Here is an 18,251-nt window from a genome sequence, read left to right as displayed (position 1 = left end):
GTATTTTTAGTTGACTAATGAGAAACATGTGTACCAAGTTTCATGAAAATCACTCCAGCCGTTAGGAAGTGATACTCGAATGAATGAACGAAAGAACGAACGAACGTACATACATACATACAGTGGAACCTTGGTTCACGAACGTCTCGGTACACGTAAAAATCGGTTTACGACCAAAAAGTTTGCCAAACTTTTGCCTCGGTTCACGACCACACACTCGGTATACGAACAGGCCAGGTTCCCTTTCGGTTTGTACATGTTCAGTCTCTCCCTGTGCATTTCCTGTGCAGTGAGCAAGAGAGAGAGAGTGAGAGAGCGAGACATACACAAAGGCAGCACGAGAGACAGAGCGTGCGCACACACAAGCAGCGTGCGAGAGAGAGCCGCGCACACACACAGGCAGCGCCAGAGAGAGACAGACGCGCGCGCACACACACAGGCAGCGCCAGAGAGAGACAGACGCGAACACACACAGGAGTGCGAGAGAGAGCCGCGCACACACACAGGCAGCGCCAGAGAGAGACAGACGCGCGCACACACACAGGCAGCGCCAGAGAGACACAGACACGAACACACACAGGAGTGCGAGAGAGAGGCGCGCGCGCACACACACAGGAGCGCGCTAGAGAGACACACACACACACACACAGGCGCAGCAGGCTCGCAAGAGAGAGAGAGCGAGCGAGCGAGAGAGGGAGGGACGCATAAGGTACAGAAGGCTTGTTTTTGTTTTCAGTTGCTTACAGCGATCGGTTCGTAGCCTGCATTGTTGCAATGTTACTTTTCTTGGTGGTTTATTAAATTACGGATTTTTCAAATGTTCATTTTTTCCCCTGTGCTTAAAACTCATTAAAAAAATGTGTTTTTAGCGAGCGGTTCCTAGCACTATAGCGTGAACTATTGCAGTGTTAGTTTTCCCTGTTGTTCAAGGTTTTCTCAGTGTTATTCAATGTTTTTACATTTACTTTACTATTACGCTGTGCATTCTATGGTATTATTAACTATATTTGTGCTTAAAAATTTAAAAAAATATATATTTACATACAGTTCGTACGGTCTGGAACGGATTAATTGTATTTACATACAATCCTATGGGGGAAATTGCTTCGGTTCACGACCAAATCGGTTTACGACCAGAGTTTTGGAACGGATTATGGTCGTGAACCGAGGTTCCACTGTACACATATAGACTTTTATATATATAAATGTATTCTTAAAATTGGTAATTTCTACTTATTAGAAAAGTATTATAAGCACATGAGAAAGGTAGACACTATATTTTACTATGCATTAAGACAGGGGTCCCCAATCACGGTCCTGGGGGGCTGCAGTGGCTGCAGGTTTTTGCTCCAACCCAATTGCTTAATAAAAAGCACTGATTGCTCAAGTGACACTTCTGCATCACTTTAGTTGTCTCGCTCGTTAAGATTTTGAACCCTTATTGTTTTTTAATTTTAAACAGCTGTATTCATTCAGTTTTTAATGGCTCCTAATTAGCAATAACATGAGAATGACAAAAGAAACCAGCATTTCTCCATTTGGCTTGTTACCATTTCCACCAGTGTGTATTTATCATGCATTATTTGGCTTAATGAAATACTTGGAAGGAAAGTGAAGAGAAAAAAGTGAAAGATTGAGAATTGCTCGTCCATTTTAGCCTTCAAATCATTAGGATGATATCCTTAGATAGGGGAAGAAAATCTAGGATACGAGAATGAGCTGAAATAGCAGAGTTAAAGCACTAACAAGCCATGAAATTAAATTATTGGCAGAATTGCTTTCTAATTAAGCAACCGGGTTAGAACAAAAACCTGCACCCACTGTGGCCCTTCAGGACTGTGATTGAGGAACCCTGCATTAAGATGTAAGAGGATTAAAAAGACTTATGCCTACATATTTTTTATTATTCTACATGAGCTGCAAACCACCAATATTTACTAAGTCAAAGGTTTGAAGTGCAGGAGAACTGGAGAAAGATGGGCCCATCGCTCAGAGAGAGAATGTGAACTCTTTGACTGTAAATAATAGTAGCAAGCATCAAGCTAGTAGGGAGTAAGAAAAAGGCCTTGGCAAACAGAAATGATGGACAGAGAGGGGTTTGACACCCCCTCAGCTAAGAAATATTGGTAAAATTAATTAGAGACAAAATTAGAGCAGTGAAATGATATGAGTCAGATGAGGATGAATAATGTCTTGTATGATAAGAATTGTAATAAATGTAAGAGATGCCTATGGCTGCTCACTCATTGCCATCTGTAGTGAGTCGCCATACAATAAATCTCGATTCTGCTGCCTGTCCTGAGACTCGGAGTGTCTTCTTTGGGGCTGAGGGTGTCCATGCCAGCCTGCTTCACAATTCTTCAGCACCCACCTTTCTCGCCAGATCTTTAACCCGCCAATGACTTTCTCTTCCCCAAGTTAAAATTTCCCTTAAAAGGGTGGCACTTTCACACAGTGGAAGAAATTAGTGTGCAAATGACAAGGGAGGGGAGACAACATTTCAAAAACCGCTTTCCTGGAGGGTAAGAAGAAGTTGAAGGAACGTGCAAACAAGTGTACTACTGATGTAGGAGGAACGTATTTTGAAGAATAAAAATCAATTATGTCCGTATAAGACGTTATCTGCGTTTTATAACGGTTGCCTAAAAACGTTTGGGTCTCACCTTGTATTTGTCATTTCTTTAGACCACATTGCACATTTTGGCACTAAAAAGACTTTTTTCTGTCAAAAAAGAAAAATTAAATCCACTGTTCTATAACAAGAAAATGTGAAACTTTCCAAGAGGGTGAAGACTTTTTAGTCGGAGTACAGTATAGAAATTCACAAATTTATCATTCTGTTTTCTTACCCTGTCACTGTTCTAAAAGATTCATTATTTTTTTCCATTCATATTTACAGATTTATGAGGTGGAAAGGCATAAAAGAAAACCAGAAAGTCAAGTTTCACCCCACAGTTTATCAGCACAATGGCCCTTATTTAAAAGCCCCACCCAAACTGCCTGACTTGTAGCCGAGATCCTTCAGGCCTAACACTTAAGAAAGAAGGGCTTGACGGCAGAAGGGGTTGGGGGGGCTACAATGAGAAGAAGGAGGGAGAGATTTCCATCTAGTTCTGGGGTACTCAACTCTGGTCCTGGGGGTCTGCAGTGGAGGCAACTTTTTGCTTTAACCCAATTTTTAAATAGAACCTGTTTATCTACTACTAAAGCAATATGACTTCAGGGCTTAGTCTGTGTTGACACGTTTGTTACAATTCAGAACCCTTAATTGCCTATTTTAGTTTTAAACTTCAGCAATACGGTTCTGAACCAGCTGTCAGTTGTTAATGAGGTACAAACGACAAAGGAACCAGCAGCTCTCCAGCTAACGTGCTGCCATTTAAACCTGTGTGCCTGCACCATGAAGTACCTGCGTTAAGAAAATGTTTGGAAATAAACGAGAGAGAAGGGAAGGGCCAAGACGTACAGGTCTGTACCACATAACATATGGACGACGTTCATAGAAAATGAAATAATCTACAATGTGATAATGATTTGTCTTAGAAGAATAAAAGCACTAACAAGCCAAATAATTAAAAAAACGAGTTTCATTATCAGCTAGGCTTGGCCTTTAAATTACGAAACTGGTTGGAATGAAATCCTGGATCAACTTCAGACTTCCAGGACCGGAGTTCAGAACGACTGATCTTGACAGGAAAGAGTTGCCAGCACTCTGCACTACGGAGGAAGCCTCCTCCACTTTCATCTATGTATATAACAAGGACAGACGTTCTTAAATGGGACAATCTAATGCTGATTTCATCTGCTAGGGGAACTTTCAGAGGTGCCATTTCTGATGTGACATCTCCACAATTCATTCTGGTTATGTGCACTTCAAGAAACAATTTGGGGGAGAAACAATGCCATTGTGTACTTCTGTGCATAATTCAGATGAAAAGCAATAATATTTGTAAGAGGCGGCACTATGGATCAAGGTTCAAGGATCATTTATTATCATTCCAACATCCATGTGCAGAAACGAAATTCAGTAGTCAGGTCCCGGTAATTAAGCAGTGCCCCGGGTCCCCTCTTTGTAGTGTTTACATGTTCTCCCCCATATAGTCCAAAGACATGCAGGTTAGGTAGACTGATAATACTAAATTAGCCCTAGAGAGCGTGTGTGCGTTTGCCTTGTGATGGATTGGCACCCAGTCCTGGGTTTGACCCTCCCTTGCACCCTTTGCTAGCTGGGATAGACCCCAGCACTCCCCACAACCCCGTTCAAGACTAAGCAAGTTAGAAAATGCCTGACTAACAAGTAAAGGAGGTTTTTCATTGTGCTAAATGCAACAATAGCAGAATGAGCAGTGGAGGTCTGCCGATATGAAGGCATAATTGAGTACTGTATATACTCTCGTATAAGTCGGGCCTTGAACCCCAAAAAATTGTGCATAAAATCAGACCCCGACTTATACGCCCATTCAAAAATGTGATATTTTTTTTTTTTTTACACCTTCTTGCCTCCTCCGATCTCGCATCAGTTTCTCAGGCACATCGAATTTTGTTGCAGCAGCGCAGTTACCGATTTCTTTCACCACTTTGAATTTAAAACCATATTTTCTTCTGATCAAATATTCCGTCGAGATAAGGGATGCTCTTATGATAAAGGTGTATGATGTACAAAAAAAACATAAAACAGTGCAAACGTCGCTTTGGAATAGCTTGGGTATTACCGTGTGGTCACGTAGGCATAATATATAGAAAAAAATGGCTGTGTGCTCTGTGGTTACTCTCTCAGCTGGGCCTTAGCATAACATAATCTCTTGGACCAATAGCTTGAGTTTTCCACATTCGACTTATACAACCGACATTATAAAATACTGGAAATTATACAGTAAAATGAAGCCCTGACATATCCGCGGGAGAACTTTGTGTAAATAACCCTAACCCACTCTCACATTGGAGTACTGCACCCTCCACACATCCTTCTGCTGATACCAGCATAGGAGAGACATCCCCACCCATAATTACAACAGCGCAAGTGAGCAGAGAGCTGAGGAGACTTCGTGCCAGCAAACCAGCGGGTCCAGATGGAGTATCGCCACGACTGCTGAAGGTCTGTACATTGGAGATGGGGGGTCCTGTACAGTGCATCTTCAACCTGAGCCTGGAACAGGGGAGAGTCCCGAGGCTTTGTAAAACATCTTGCATCACCCCAGTCCCAAAGATATCACGTCCTAGTGAGCTGAATGACTTCCGGCCTGTTGCTCTGACATCACATGTGATGAAGACCATGGAAAGGCTGCTGCTTCACCACCTTAGGCCACAGGTTCAACACGCCCTTGACCCTCTGCAGTTTGCATATCGGGAGAAGGTGGGAGCGGAGGATGCCATCATCTACATGCTACACCGATCCCTCTCTCACTTGGACAGAGGCAGTGGTGCTGTAAGAATTATGTTTCTAGACTTCTCTAGCGCCTTCAACACCATCCAACCTCTGCTCCTCAGGGACAAGCTGATAGAGATGGGAGTAGATTCATACCTGGTGGCATGGATCATGGACTTTCTTACAAACAGACCTCAGTATGTGCGTCTTGGGAACTGCACATCTGACATTGTGGTCAGCAACACAGGAGCGCCACAAGGGACTGTACTTTCTCCGGTCCTGTTCAGCCTATATACATCAGACTTCCAACACAACTTGGAGTCCTGCCACATGCAAAAGTTTGCTGACAACACTGCTATCATGGGCTGTATCAGGAGTGGGCAGGAGGAGGAATATAGGAACCTAATCAAGGACTTTGTTAAATGGTGCGACTCAAACCACCTACACCTGAACACCAGCAAAACCAAGGAGCTGGTGGAGGATTTTAGGAGGCCCAGACCCCTCATGGACCCCATGATCATCAGAGGTGACTGTGTGCAGAGGGTGCAGACCTATAAATACCTGGGAGTGCAGCTGGATGATAAATTAGACTGGACTGCCAATACTGATGCTCTGTGTAAGAAAGGACAGAGCCGGTTATACTTCCTTAGAAGGCTGCCGTTCTTCAACATCTGCAATAAGATGCTTCAGATGTTCTATCAGACAGTTGTGGCGAGCGCCCTCTTCTACGCAGTGGTGTGCTGGGGAGGCAGCATTAAGAAGAAAAACGCCTCACGCCTGGACAAACTGGTGAGGAAGGCAGGCTCTATTGCTGGCATGGAGCTGGACAGTTTGACATCTGTGGCAGAGCGATGGGCGCTGAGCAGACTCCTATCAATTATGGAAAATCCACTGCATCCACTAAACAGGATCATCTCCAGACAGAGGAGCAGCTTCAGCGACAGACTGCTGTCACTGTCCTGCTCCACTGACAGACTGAGGAGATCGTTCCTCCCCAAAACTATGCGACTCTTCAATTCTACCCGGGGGGTAAACGTTAACATTATACAAAGTTATGGTCTGTTTTACCTGCATTATTATCACTCTTTAATTTAATATTGTTTTTTGTATCAGTAAGGTGCTGCTGGAGTATGTGAATTTCCCCTTGGGATTAATAAAGTATCTATCTATCTATCTATCTATCTATCTATCTATCTATCTATCTATCTATCTATCTATCTATCTATCTATCTATCTATCTATCTATCTATCTAAATAGATGAAGGCAGGATAGGCATCGCCTAATTTGATTAGCGCTAATTATTTATCAGCTGAATATACGGATAAAAGGGGAGAAAAGAAATGGAAAACAAATAATTAGAATATGTCTTGAGCTTGGAAGATGGGGTCTTGTGCCTACACTGCTGTTTCATGGAAGGAACATTCTGTCAAGTTCATAGTCCACAATGAGTGAATGCTATTTATTGGCTCGGACTGTGAAGAGGACCGAAATGAAAAGCCCATAATACTAGAGGTAATAATAATAATAACAACAATAATTCCTTACATTTATATAGCGCTTCTCTCACTACTCAAAATGTTTCACACAGTGAGCAGAGAGCCACTTCAACCACCACTAATGTGCAGCACTCACCTGGATGATGTGACGGCCGCCATTTTGTGCCAGTAAGCTCACCACACATGAGCTGTTAGGTGGGGAATTGGTGAGAGAGACAGAGAGATAGCCAATTAGAGACAGGGGATGAGTAAGGGGCCAGAATGACCAGGCCAAGGTGGGCAGTTTAGCCAGGACAGTGTGATAGAGCTTACTGTTTACAATGGACGCTACTGTATGCACACTGTAAAGAGGTGTGTTGGCAGACTGGCACATTTTAATACATGCAGAACCTCCCGCTGGTCTGCAGGCAAGTCAGAATTATCTGAAAATTCAAAATCCATCAAGAGCATGCATGGGTACCTCGAGGAGTCATTGTCAGGCTGTGTTCGAGGCCTGCTTAAAAAAGTATATTTGTCCATTTTATTAAACAATTTTATTTAAAGGAGTAGAGTTGGCGAAGGTGGATGAGTTTAAATACTTTGGATCAACAGTACACAGTAATGGGGATTGTGGAAGAGAAGTGAAAAAGAGAGTGCAGGCAGGATGGAGTGGGTGGGGAACAGTGTCAGGAGTGATTTGTGACAGACGGGTATCAGTAAGAGTGAAAGGGAAGGTCTACAGGACGGTAGTGAGACCAGCTATGTTATCTGGGTTGGAGACGGTGGCACTGACCAAAAACAGTAGGCGAGCTGGAGGTAGCGGAGTTAAAGATGCTAAGATTTGCATTGGGGTGTGACGAGGATGGACAGGATTAGAAATGAGGACATTAGAGGGTCAGCTCAAGTTGGACGGTTGGGAGACAAAGTCAGAGAGGCGAGATTGCGTTGGTTTGGACATGTGCAGAGGAGAGATGAGGGGTATATTGGGAGAAGGATGTTAAGGATAGAGCTGCCAGGCAAGACGACAAGAGGAAGGCCTAAGAGAAGGTTTATGGATGTGATAAGAGAGGACATGCAGGTGATGGGTGTAACAGAGCAAAATGCAGAGGACAGAAAGATATGGAAGATGATGATCCGCTGTGGCAACAGCTAACAGGAGCAGCCGAAAGAAGAAGATTAAATAATTTTATTTAACTTGAGTCCTCTGTCTGTTTGTTTGTTTGGTCAAAACTTGCAACTGATTTCAAACCCACTTTTGGCGAAGCGTATTTCTTCAGATTTTGCATACGTGTTCAGTATCGATGACGATACAATAATCCGTCAAAACCGATCCAACTACATAACAAATTTTGCCGTAATCAATGGTTATGCAATTCCAATTTATGCACACACAACAAAGACAGAGAGAGAACAGAGTGAGATATAGGAGCATACAAGTGAGAGACGCATCAGATTACCCCCACTTGCCTCTTCCCGTGAGCGGAGTGGGTAAATATGTGTGCCGAATTTACTTGTTTACTCTTGCGAAGGAGTTGCCCTGATGATCATGGTGAGGATGTTCTGCCATTGATATTTTTTTTCGCAGCGACCGAGCGATCATAACATAAGAGCCTAAACATAAAAACAGACACCAAAAAAAATATATATATATATATATATATATATATATATATATATATATATAAAATTTTAAGTAAGTCGTGGGCTGTACATAAATTAATTCAATCAATTAAAAGAATAGCTACTTTCATCATAAAATAATAAATAAAATTCCCCAGCAAGCTAAACAAGTTTCAAAAATTGTTTTTGAATCAATTAATTTATCTGTGGCCCATGATTTTATTTAGTTACATATAACCACGAAAAATTTTGGTTAAAGAAATTTTTTTTTCCTTTCTAGTGTTTGTATAAATAAAGCAAATAAAATTGTTTTACTTATTTTTTTTATTATTATTTTTTGTATTGCCTCATATTCTTAATTAAACAGATAGGGGAAATTTAGGTTTTCTGATTTATATTCAAAGACTCAAGAAAGCCACTCAGAACTAAATCAGCTGATCACTAGAGAAACAATGAGACAGTTGTATAGCAAACTTAACTTACACTCTGACCCCAAAAAGGTCATGCAAAAAGACTTAATTCCCATCAGGACTGCTCCATCATCAGGTCTCCCAGTTTCAAGGAAAATACGACTCACCCCTGATCGACCAGCCCCAGGAACGGGTGGACCAGAAGAATCCCCTCCAGTCGGGGGTCCTCAAAGATGTACGGTAGAATTCGAGTGAGCAGACGAGTACAGTTCAAGATAATTTGCTTCTCCTTCTCTGAATGGCAGCCTGACTCTGCACCCTGCACCAGCTTCTCCACAGCCTGACAAAGAAAAATAGATCACTCAGCAGGTTATTATTCCATCCGTCATGCATTAAAAAAAAGCATGAAGGGGCTACTCCGGTCCAAAAGGAGCTTTGTGCTGGTGGGCAAACGTATACAAAGGGCAACAGCCTTACAAAGATTGCATTGTTCTGAACGTCTTGAACTACAGTCTGGGTAAGACTCCAAAAAGATGAAAATTGAGTTAATTGAAGCCAAAAACCTCTAAGATCTGCAACAAAAACACACATGCTTTAACATTTACAATTATTTTCTGTTAAATTATAATAATAATTATGGAATTGAAAAATGTTCAGTTCTTGCTAATTTTAAAGTAATGATTAGTTATTTAAAACACTACTGCACCCTGTATGTTTAATTACTATTCTTGAACAATACTACAAGAACATAAGAAGTTAGACAAGCAAGAAAAAAAAAACAGAATTCATTTTGGACATTTGGATTTTTAGATCTATTCACTCCAAAAATAAAAAAAATAAATAAATGAGGTTGTTGTTGGTATTCATCAACAATTGTTGTGTTCAGATCTGGATAGCACGTGGCCAGTACTGTTAGATTTCCTGGATTTGGACGCTGTCTGTGTGTCACTTGCACAGGATGCTCTCCCCGTGTCTGTGTAGGATTCTCTTCAGGTTCTCCAAGTTTCCTGCTATATCCTACAGACACGCACATTAGGTTAGCTGTCAATTCTAAATGTTAAGAGCGACTGTGAGCAGTCTATTTGCTAGACTGGCATCCACTCCTGAGTCGGTTCCTGTCTTGTGCTCAATGCAATCTGGACACAATCTGGCCCTCCATGACCCTCATTTGAATAAAATAGGCTTGGGAACGTTACATTATATGATACAATTGGCTGGTAAATGCTCACATGCCATTGAAAATTGGTACCCCTTAGATTGAACATTCAGGCTGACTCAAATCACTTACAAATTGCTCAACTCGGTGGAACAGGACTCCTGGTCAAATAAATATGGCATTGTATGTTGAGAAATACAGGCACAGGGCACTCCCCCGTCATTTTCCTGAGTACTCTAGAAGTATATGGGCACACTGAGGGAATCTCTTCTCCACACTTAAGGAGCTCCGATGCCCCAGGGCACCTACTCTTTTCTCCCCAGCATCTGACTGCACATCCAGAAACATGTCCCCAAGGTTTACTCAGGAAATATTTAGATTGTCATTTGGCCTGCCTCTGAAACACACCTTTGAAAGGCATTCTGCACACTCCCTAGGGAGTGGACGTCATAAGGGTGCCTTTATTAAATGAAGAGGAAGATAGAGAAGTATAGCAGCAGTCAGAAATGGAGTGGCACTGAGGGTATGGGTTATAAAAATCAGAAACATTAAATAAATAAATGATAAATTAGACTGGATTGGACTGCCAATACTGATGCTCTGTGTAAGAAAGGACAGAGCCGACTATACTTCCTTAGAAGGCTGGCGTCCTTCAACATCTGTACTAAGATGCTGCAGATGTTCTATCAGACAGTTGTGGCGAGCACCCTCTTCTACGCGGTGGTGTGCTGGGGAGGCAGCATTAAGAAGAAGGACGCCTCACGCCTGAACAAACTGGTGAGGAAGGCAGGCTCTATTGTAGGCACGGAGCTGGACAGCTTGACATCTGTGGCAGAGCGACGGGCGCTGAGCAGACTCCTGTCAATCATGGAGAATCCACCGCATCCACTAAACAGGATCATCTCCAGACAGAGGAGCAGCTTCAGCGACAGACTGCTGTCACCGTCCTGCTCCACTGACAGACTGAGGAGATCGCTCCTCCCCCAAACTACGCGACTCTTCAGTTCCACCCGGGGGGGTAAACGTTAACATTATACAAAGTTGTTGTCTGTTTTTACCTACATTTTTATTACTCTTTAATTTAATATTGTTTTTTGTATCAGTATGCTGCTGCTGCTGGAGTATGTGAATTTCAACTTGGGATTAGTAAAGTATCTATCTATCTATCTAAACAATGCCTATTTTTATAAAAATTGATCTATTTGTAATGAATGTTGTATGATTACAATAAAATCAATAAAATTATAAAAAATAATAAATAAATAAATAAATAATAAACAATGCCCAGCATTGTTGGAGCTATCAGTGTCCTGGTTGTGGTTTGTCATGAAGTAACTGTTTGAACAGTATAGCAAAATAATTATAAATTGTGACATTATGACAAAAATTACCTTCAGCTAAATATTCAACTGAGAAGCCTGCTCTCAGAATTCTGCGCAGTTTCCCTGCCTACTTTCAGAGAGTCTGAGGCCATCATAACTTCCAGTCTTGTAGGTGGCATAGTGCTTGCATGACAGTTCCAGTAACCTGGTCTAAGTTCCTGATTAGTCTCCACCAGTGTGAGGTTTGCATCTTCTACCTGAGAACTCCATTTTGGGCTCACATGACAGTTTAATAGGTGTCTCCAACTTAATTCAATGATAAAGTAAAAAAAAAAAACAGATGCCCATTTTGTTTGTGACATACAATAACAAGCCAGTCAACTAACTAAACTGGCCAAAGGACTTCAACTGCGGACCTCCAGAGCGCCACTCCATTGAGGAGATTATCGCTTGATATTATACGTCAGGGTTAACGCCTGGTTTAACTATGGTTAAGATTAGGGTTGGGAGAGGTTTCTCTGATACAAGTCAAATAAAGCAAGTGACAAAATCCTGCAATCCACTTGGAAGACAAGCGGAGCTACTGAATCGTGGAGCTGCGGAAGTCTGCAGATGGACCCATCTCAAATGGGTCCATGATGAGTGAGTGTGCATGTGCCTAGCAGTAGACATGGATTCTGCCAAGGATGACACAAGGATGATCCCTTGTGTAGGGATATATTGCAGTACCCTGTGATCCTGTATTAGACACCCCCCCACCCCCCCAAAACCCCCCACCAGGTTCAAAGAAATGCATGGACGGGTGTAATGGAGCAGTTTCAATCTAAAGAAACCCTGAAGCCCCCAAGTCTATATGGCAGCAGTTTACAAGTTCTGTCCAGGGGCCTGTTGTGGATGCAAGTCTTTTGTTCCAAGCAATTTCAAGTTCAAGAGTATTTATTGTCATTTCATCCATATACAGTAGTACTGCATACAGTGAAACGAAATAACGTTCCTCCAGGACCATGGTGCTACATAAAACACAGGACAACGAAGAATCCACGACACATAACATAAAAACATATAATATATAACAAGGTGCATGTGAGTCAAATGTGCAACCATATCGCTCTGATGTCACATGTGATGAAGACCATGGAGCGGCTGCTGCTTCATCACCTGAGGCCACAGGTCCGCCACGCCCTCGAACCTCTGAAGTTCGCAAACCAGGAGAAGGTGGGAGTGGAGGATGCCATCATCTACATGCTACACCAATCCCTCTCCCACTTAGAGGCAGTGGTGCTGTAAGAATTATGTTTCTGGACTTCTCTAGCGCCTTCAACAACATCCAACCTCTGCTCCTTAGGGTCAAGCTGACACAGATGGGAGTAGATTCATACCTGGTAGCATGGATCGTAGACTATCTTAAAGACAGACCTCAGTATGAGGGTCTCGGGAACTGCAGGTCTGACATTGTGGTCAGCAACACAGCAGCGCCGCAGGGGACTGTACTTTCTCTGGTCCTGTTCAGCCTATATACATCGGACTTCCAATACAACTCGGAGTCCTGCCACATGCAAAAGTTCGCTGACGACACTGTTATCGTGGGCTGTATCAGGAATGGGCAGGAGGAGGAGTATAGGAGCCTCATCAAGGACTTTGTTAAATGGTGCGACTCAAACCACCTACACCTGAACACCAGCAAAACCAAGGAGCTGGTGGTGGACTTTAGGAGGACCAGGCCCCTCATGGACCCCGTGATCATCAGAGGTGAATGTGTGCAGAGGGTGCAGACCTATAAATACCTGGGAGTGCAGCTGGATGATAAATTGGACTGGACTGCCAATACTGATGCTCTGTGCAAGAGAGGACAGAGCCGACTATACTTCCTTAGAAGGCTGGCGTCCTTCAACATCTGCAATAAGATGCTGCAGATGTTCTACCAGACGGTTCTGGCGAACACCCTCTTCAATGCGGTGGTGTGCTGGGGAGGCAGCATAAAGAAGAGTGACGCCTCTGACCTGGATAAACTGGTGAGGAAGGCAGGCTCTATTGTAGGCACGGAGCTGGACAGTTTGACATCTGTGGCAGAGCGATGGGCGCTGAGCAGACTCCTATCAATTATGGAAAATCCACTGCATCCACTAAACAGGATCATCTCCAGACAGAGGAGCAGCTTCAGCGACAGACTGCTGTCACTGTCCTGCTCCACTGACAGACTGAGGAGATCGTTCCTCCCCAAAACTATGCGACTCTTCAATTCTACCCGGGGGGTAAACGTTAACATTATACAAAGTTATGGTCTGTTTTACCTGCATTATTATCACTCTTTAATTTAATATTGTTTTTTGTATCAGTAAGGTGCTGCTGGAGTATGTGAATTTCCCCTTGGGATTAATAAAGTATCTATCTATCTATCTATCTATCTATCTATCTATCTATCTATCTATCTATCTATGTGCAACACTGCAGAACAGAACACGTATGTCAGATATCAGACCGGTCAATGAGTGTTCAGGAGTCTGACTGCTTGGGGAAAGAAACTGTGACACATTCTGGTGGTGAGGGCCCGAATGCTTCGGTACCTTTTTCCCAATGGCAGAAGTGTAAACAGTGACAGTGAGGGGTGTGTTGGATCATTCACAATGCTGGTGGCTTTACGGATGTAGCGTGTGGTGTAAATGTCCATGATGGAAGGAAGAGAGACACCGATGATTCTCTCAGCTGTCTTCACTATCTGTTGTAGGGCTTTGCGATCCCTGACCGTGCAATTTCCAAGCCATTCAGTGATGCAGTTGCTCAGGATGCTCTCTATGGTTCCTCTGTAGAATGTTGTTAGAGTAGCTGGTGGAAGATGGGCTTTCCTCAGCCTACGCAGGAAGCCGCTGCTGGGCTTTCTTGGCAAAAGTGCTGGTGTTGAGGGACCAGGTCAGGTTCTCTGCCAGGTGGACGCCCAGAAATTTTGACAACCATTTTACCTCACACCTGTGATATCCAGCTCCCCTTCCACTTCATGGACTGTGTGTCACTGCTGATCAAGTGAGGAGAGAACTGGGAAAACTCTGCATAAAAACAAGGCTTTAAGGCTGGATTGGATCAGCCCCAGGGTACTAGAAAATATGTGCCAGCCACCTCTGCGGGGTCATTCAGCACTTGTTCTCCCTTTCCCAGAATTTGCAGATGGTTCCCCAGCTGTGGAAAATATCTTATGTGGTCCCAGAACCAAGGAAAGGGCATTCCAGTGATCTCAAGAACAACAGACCAGTTGCTATTATTTCACACATCATGGAGACCTTTGAGATGCTGGTCCTAAAACTAATTTCAGAATATCTGGATACTCTGCATTTTGCCTATCAGGCACATATAGGTACTATGGTGCGGAGGATGCTCTGATTTATGTGCTCCATGGAACCTACTTCCACTTGGAAAAAGCCGGTACCACAGACAGGATCATGTTCTTCAACTTTACCAGTGCTTTTAACACCATTCTGCCTTATCGACTAGGAAAAAAGCTCAAGGCTTTGAATCTTGATGCTCCCACAATCACCTGGATCATGGACTACCTGACCAAAAGAAGAGTTTGTGAGTCTTAAGGACTGTGTGTCAGAAAGGGTGATGTTTAATAATGGAGCACCTCAGGGAGGTCCCTTGTCTTCCTTCCTGTTTATCCTCTACACAACATACTTCCAGTACAACACCAGTGCTTGCCATCTACAGAAATCCTCAGATGACTCGTCCATCATGGGCTACATTAATAATGGAGACGAGTCTGAGTACAGAATAGTTTTGGAGGACTTTGTCTTCTGATGTAGGGAGAACAATGTACAACTTAACATCAGCAAGACAAAAGAGCTGGTGGTAGACTTCCAGCATGCCAAGGAGCATCGGACACTAGTTTAAGAGTTGGCTGGCAGCTCAACCTGGCGGAGACACCCAAGAAGTGGAAGGATGGGGGAAGGCAGACTCTTTAGGGCACTGCTTCCTCCAGAACACAGCTCCCCTGGATTGCAGCAGTGCCCTGGATTCCCACAGGGCACTATGGGACTTGAAGTTCTTTATCTCAGCCCTGTTGGGTACCGTGGGTGCCACCATGGGGTACTGTAAAAATGGAGGAGCCATATGGCATGGGGTTTCCGCCTATCCCAGAAGTGCTTACAGAAAATGTGGACAGAAGAACAGAAGCAATTTCGGGTTGGACACTATAAGAGGACTTGCCAGCCTCACAGTGACGAGCCAAAGTTGGGAGGTGGAGGACAAAGCTTGTGAGGAAGTGTGGAGGCAAAGAAAGAGAGAGAAAAGGATTGTGCGTTATTATTTGGTGCTTGTGTACTGTGCTGTGAAGTGGGGAGCAAAAGAAAACATGTGCTGTGTTGGAACTTGTGTCAGGGTTTGGAGAGCAGTACAGCCCCTGGTGGTCCACACCAGTCACTATCCAGGGTGAGGATGTGGAAGTAATGTAGAGCTACAAGTACATGGGGGTTCACATGAACAACAAACTGGACTGGTCTGACAACACAAGAAGTGCCAGAGCAGAGTGGACTTCCTGAGGAGACTCAGGTCTTTTGATGTGTGCAGGCAGCTGCTGGAGATGTTCTAATCAGCCCATAGTAGCCAGAGTGGTGTTCTACAATGCATCTCCTGGGGAAGCAACTTGAGCTCAAAAGAAGCACAATGCCTGAGCAAACTTATCAGTAAAGCCTGCGCCACCACAGGGCCAACCCTGTGACACACTGGAAGCTGTCATGGAAAAGAGAATGGTGGCAAAATCAGATGCCATCATGAAAAATCCCCTCACTATCTCGGAGCACTTTCTCCACAATGTGCTAAGAAACGTGTCTGATTGATTGATTGGCTGTATTATTTGTCCTATGAGTCTGTATCTTTATTTTTGTATGTTTCTACTTCTGTATTCATCTGAATTTCCTTAGTTTATCTAATCTAACCAGGAACAAATTCCCAAGACATGGAACTGAAGCAAAAATCTTGAGAACCGTTAAGAAGGATCTGGATGAAATGTTGGGGGCAGCGTAGCTATCAGCCTAACAATTGAACTTGATGGACTGAATGGTCTCCTCTTGTTTGTCAACATTTATTATGTTCTTATGCTCGTTGTTAGTCACTAGGATACAAATATGGGGGCAAACTTCAGAACAGATTTAAGAGCTACCAAAAATCTGACTATTTTTAAACTTCTTATACATGCAAATCTCACAGTACTGCTCTTTTTTGAATGCATTACAAGAGAAGAAAAATAAAAGACCAGCTAATTAAGGAATCAGATCAACTGAAGGTAAAATGACTGACTGATTGAGGAACTGATTGGAGCAAAAAAAAAAAGTAGTCACTGCGGCCCTTTAGAATTAAATTTGGGAATCGCTACGCTAAGGGCTCTCAATTTAATATTAAAGTCTCTGGTTTAAGGCAATAGACTGTAAGAGACGGGCCAAGGTGTATGTAAACATCACCACATGTAGTACAGCATATGTACTGTAGGCCACTTTCTTGATCAACGCCCCCGCCACCAACAAAGGAAGCAACGCCATTTTCTCCCTTGCAAGGCAATCCAAAGCTTCCAGTGTGCTAGACGGGAAAGGCCAGCCCTTTTCCTGAAGCCAAACAATTAAACAAGGAACTTTCAAAAAGAGGATGCCAGTTGCTTTGCAGCAGGAAAGCCAGTCCAGCTGTGTCTCACTGCAAGTGGGTTATATAAAGAAAAGAAAAGCTCAGCACTTAGAGCTAAAAAACAAAAAATGCAAACACCCAGTAATCACAACATATACTGAGAGGCCACTTCATTAGGTCCATCTACCTAGTATCGTGCGGGACCCCTTTTTGCCTCTAAAAATGCCAGACATACGGACCCAACAAAGTGCTGGAAACATTCCTTACAGATTTTGGTCCATGCTGACTCGATATTATTACGCACTTCCTGCAGATTTTTCATTCACATATTTACTGTGCTGCTAGATTAGATAAACTTTATTCATTCCGAGAAATTCAGATGCATACAGCAGCAGAAACATAAAAAACAAGAATAGAGACTCACAGGACAGATAATACAGCCAATCAATCAATAAAAATAAACTGAACGAGTACATAGGGTGGAAGCATTAAATTGCTCGGATAGCAGCAGGCAGAAAAGACCCCCTGAGGTGCTTCTTAGTGCACCGTGGTGGAATGAGCCTGTGGCTAAAAGTGCTCTAAGAGAGAGCGCCTCCTGCTGGGTATTGTTTATGATGGCATCCAATTTTGCCACCGTCCTCTTTTCCACAACAACTTCCAGTGTGTCCAATGGGTTGACAAAGCAGGGTTTTTTGTTTTTGTTTTTTTTTTTTTAACTCAGGTTGCATCCCAAGGATATGTGGCGCAGAACACCACACTGGCTACTATGGACTGGTAGAACATCTCCAGTGGCGTTCTGTATACTTTAAAAGACTCGAGTCTTTTCAGGAAGTATGGTTTGCTCTGGCCCTTCTTGTGTTGTCAGTCCACTCCAGTTTGTTGTACTTGTAGCTCTGCACCACTTCCACGAGATCTCCCTGAGTGGCGACTGGTCTCAGAGGCTCCTTGGCATGCCAGAAGTCCACCACCAGCTCTTTTGTTCTGCTGATGTTGAGGTGCAAGTCGTTGTCCCTGCACCACAAGACAAAGTCCTCCAGGATCTTCCTATACTCGGACTTGTCTCCATTATTAATGCTGCCTATGCTGGTATCGTTCTGGAAGTAGTTTGTGTAGATGATAAAAATGAAGGGAGGCAGGACAGTTCCCTGAGGTATTCTTAAGAAGGGCTTTTTAAAGGTTAACAAATCAAGTCAAGTCAGGTTGGGCAGCATGCACTGGTACAGTGTGTTGACGCCCCCGCTACACGACGAAACAACTCGGGATCCCGGTTGGCAACTCCCCAGGCAGACATGCGGTCCAGT

At 43.4% G+C, this 18,251-nt stretch overlaps 1 protein-coding gene across 1 annotated transcript in view; it reads right to left on the bottom strand.

Annotated features, from left to right (window-relative positions):
* The window catches only part of hid1b (HID1 domain containing b), an 82,377-nt gene that overhangs the window by 50,629 nt on the left and 13,497 nt on the right, over nt 1-18,251 (bottom strand). The window contains 3 exon segments of the mRNA XM_028818429.2: nt 9,039-9,062; nt 9,064-9,093; nt 9,095-9,211. Coding sequence (XP_028674262.1) covers nt 9,039-9,062; nt 9,064-9,093; nt 9,095-9,211 — 171 coding nt within the window.

This window comes from Erpetoichthys calabaricus, chromosome 14, assembly GCF_900747795.2.
Source record: "Erpetoichthys calabaricus chromosome 14, fErpCal1.3, whole genome shotgun sequence".
NCBI lineage: Eukaryota > Metazoa > Chordata > Cladistia > Polypteriformes > Polypteridae > Erpetoichthys > Erpetoichthys calabaricus.
The sequence above is the reverse complement of the archived record's forward strand: the minus strand, read 5'-3'. Positions and strand labels throughout refer to the sequence as shown.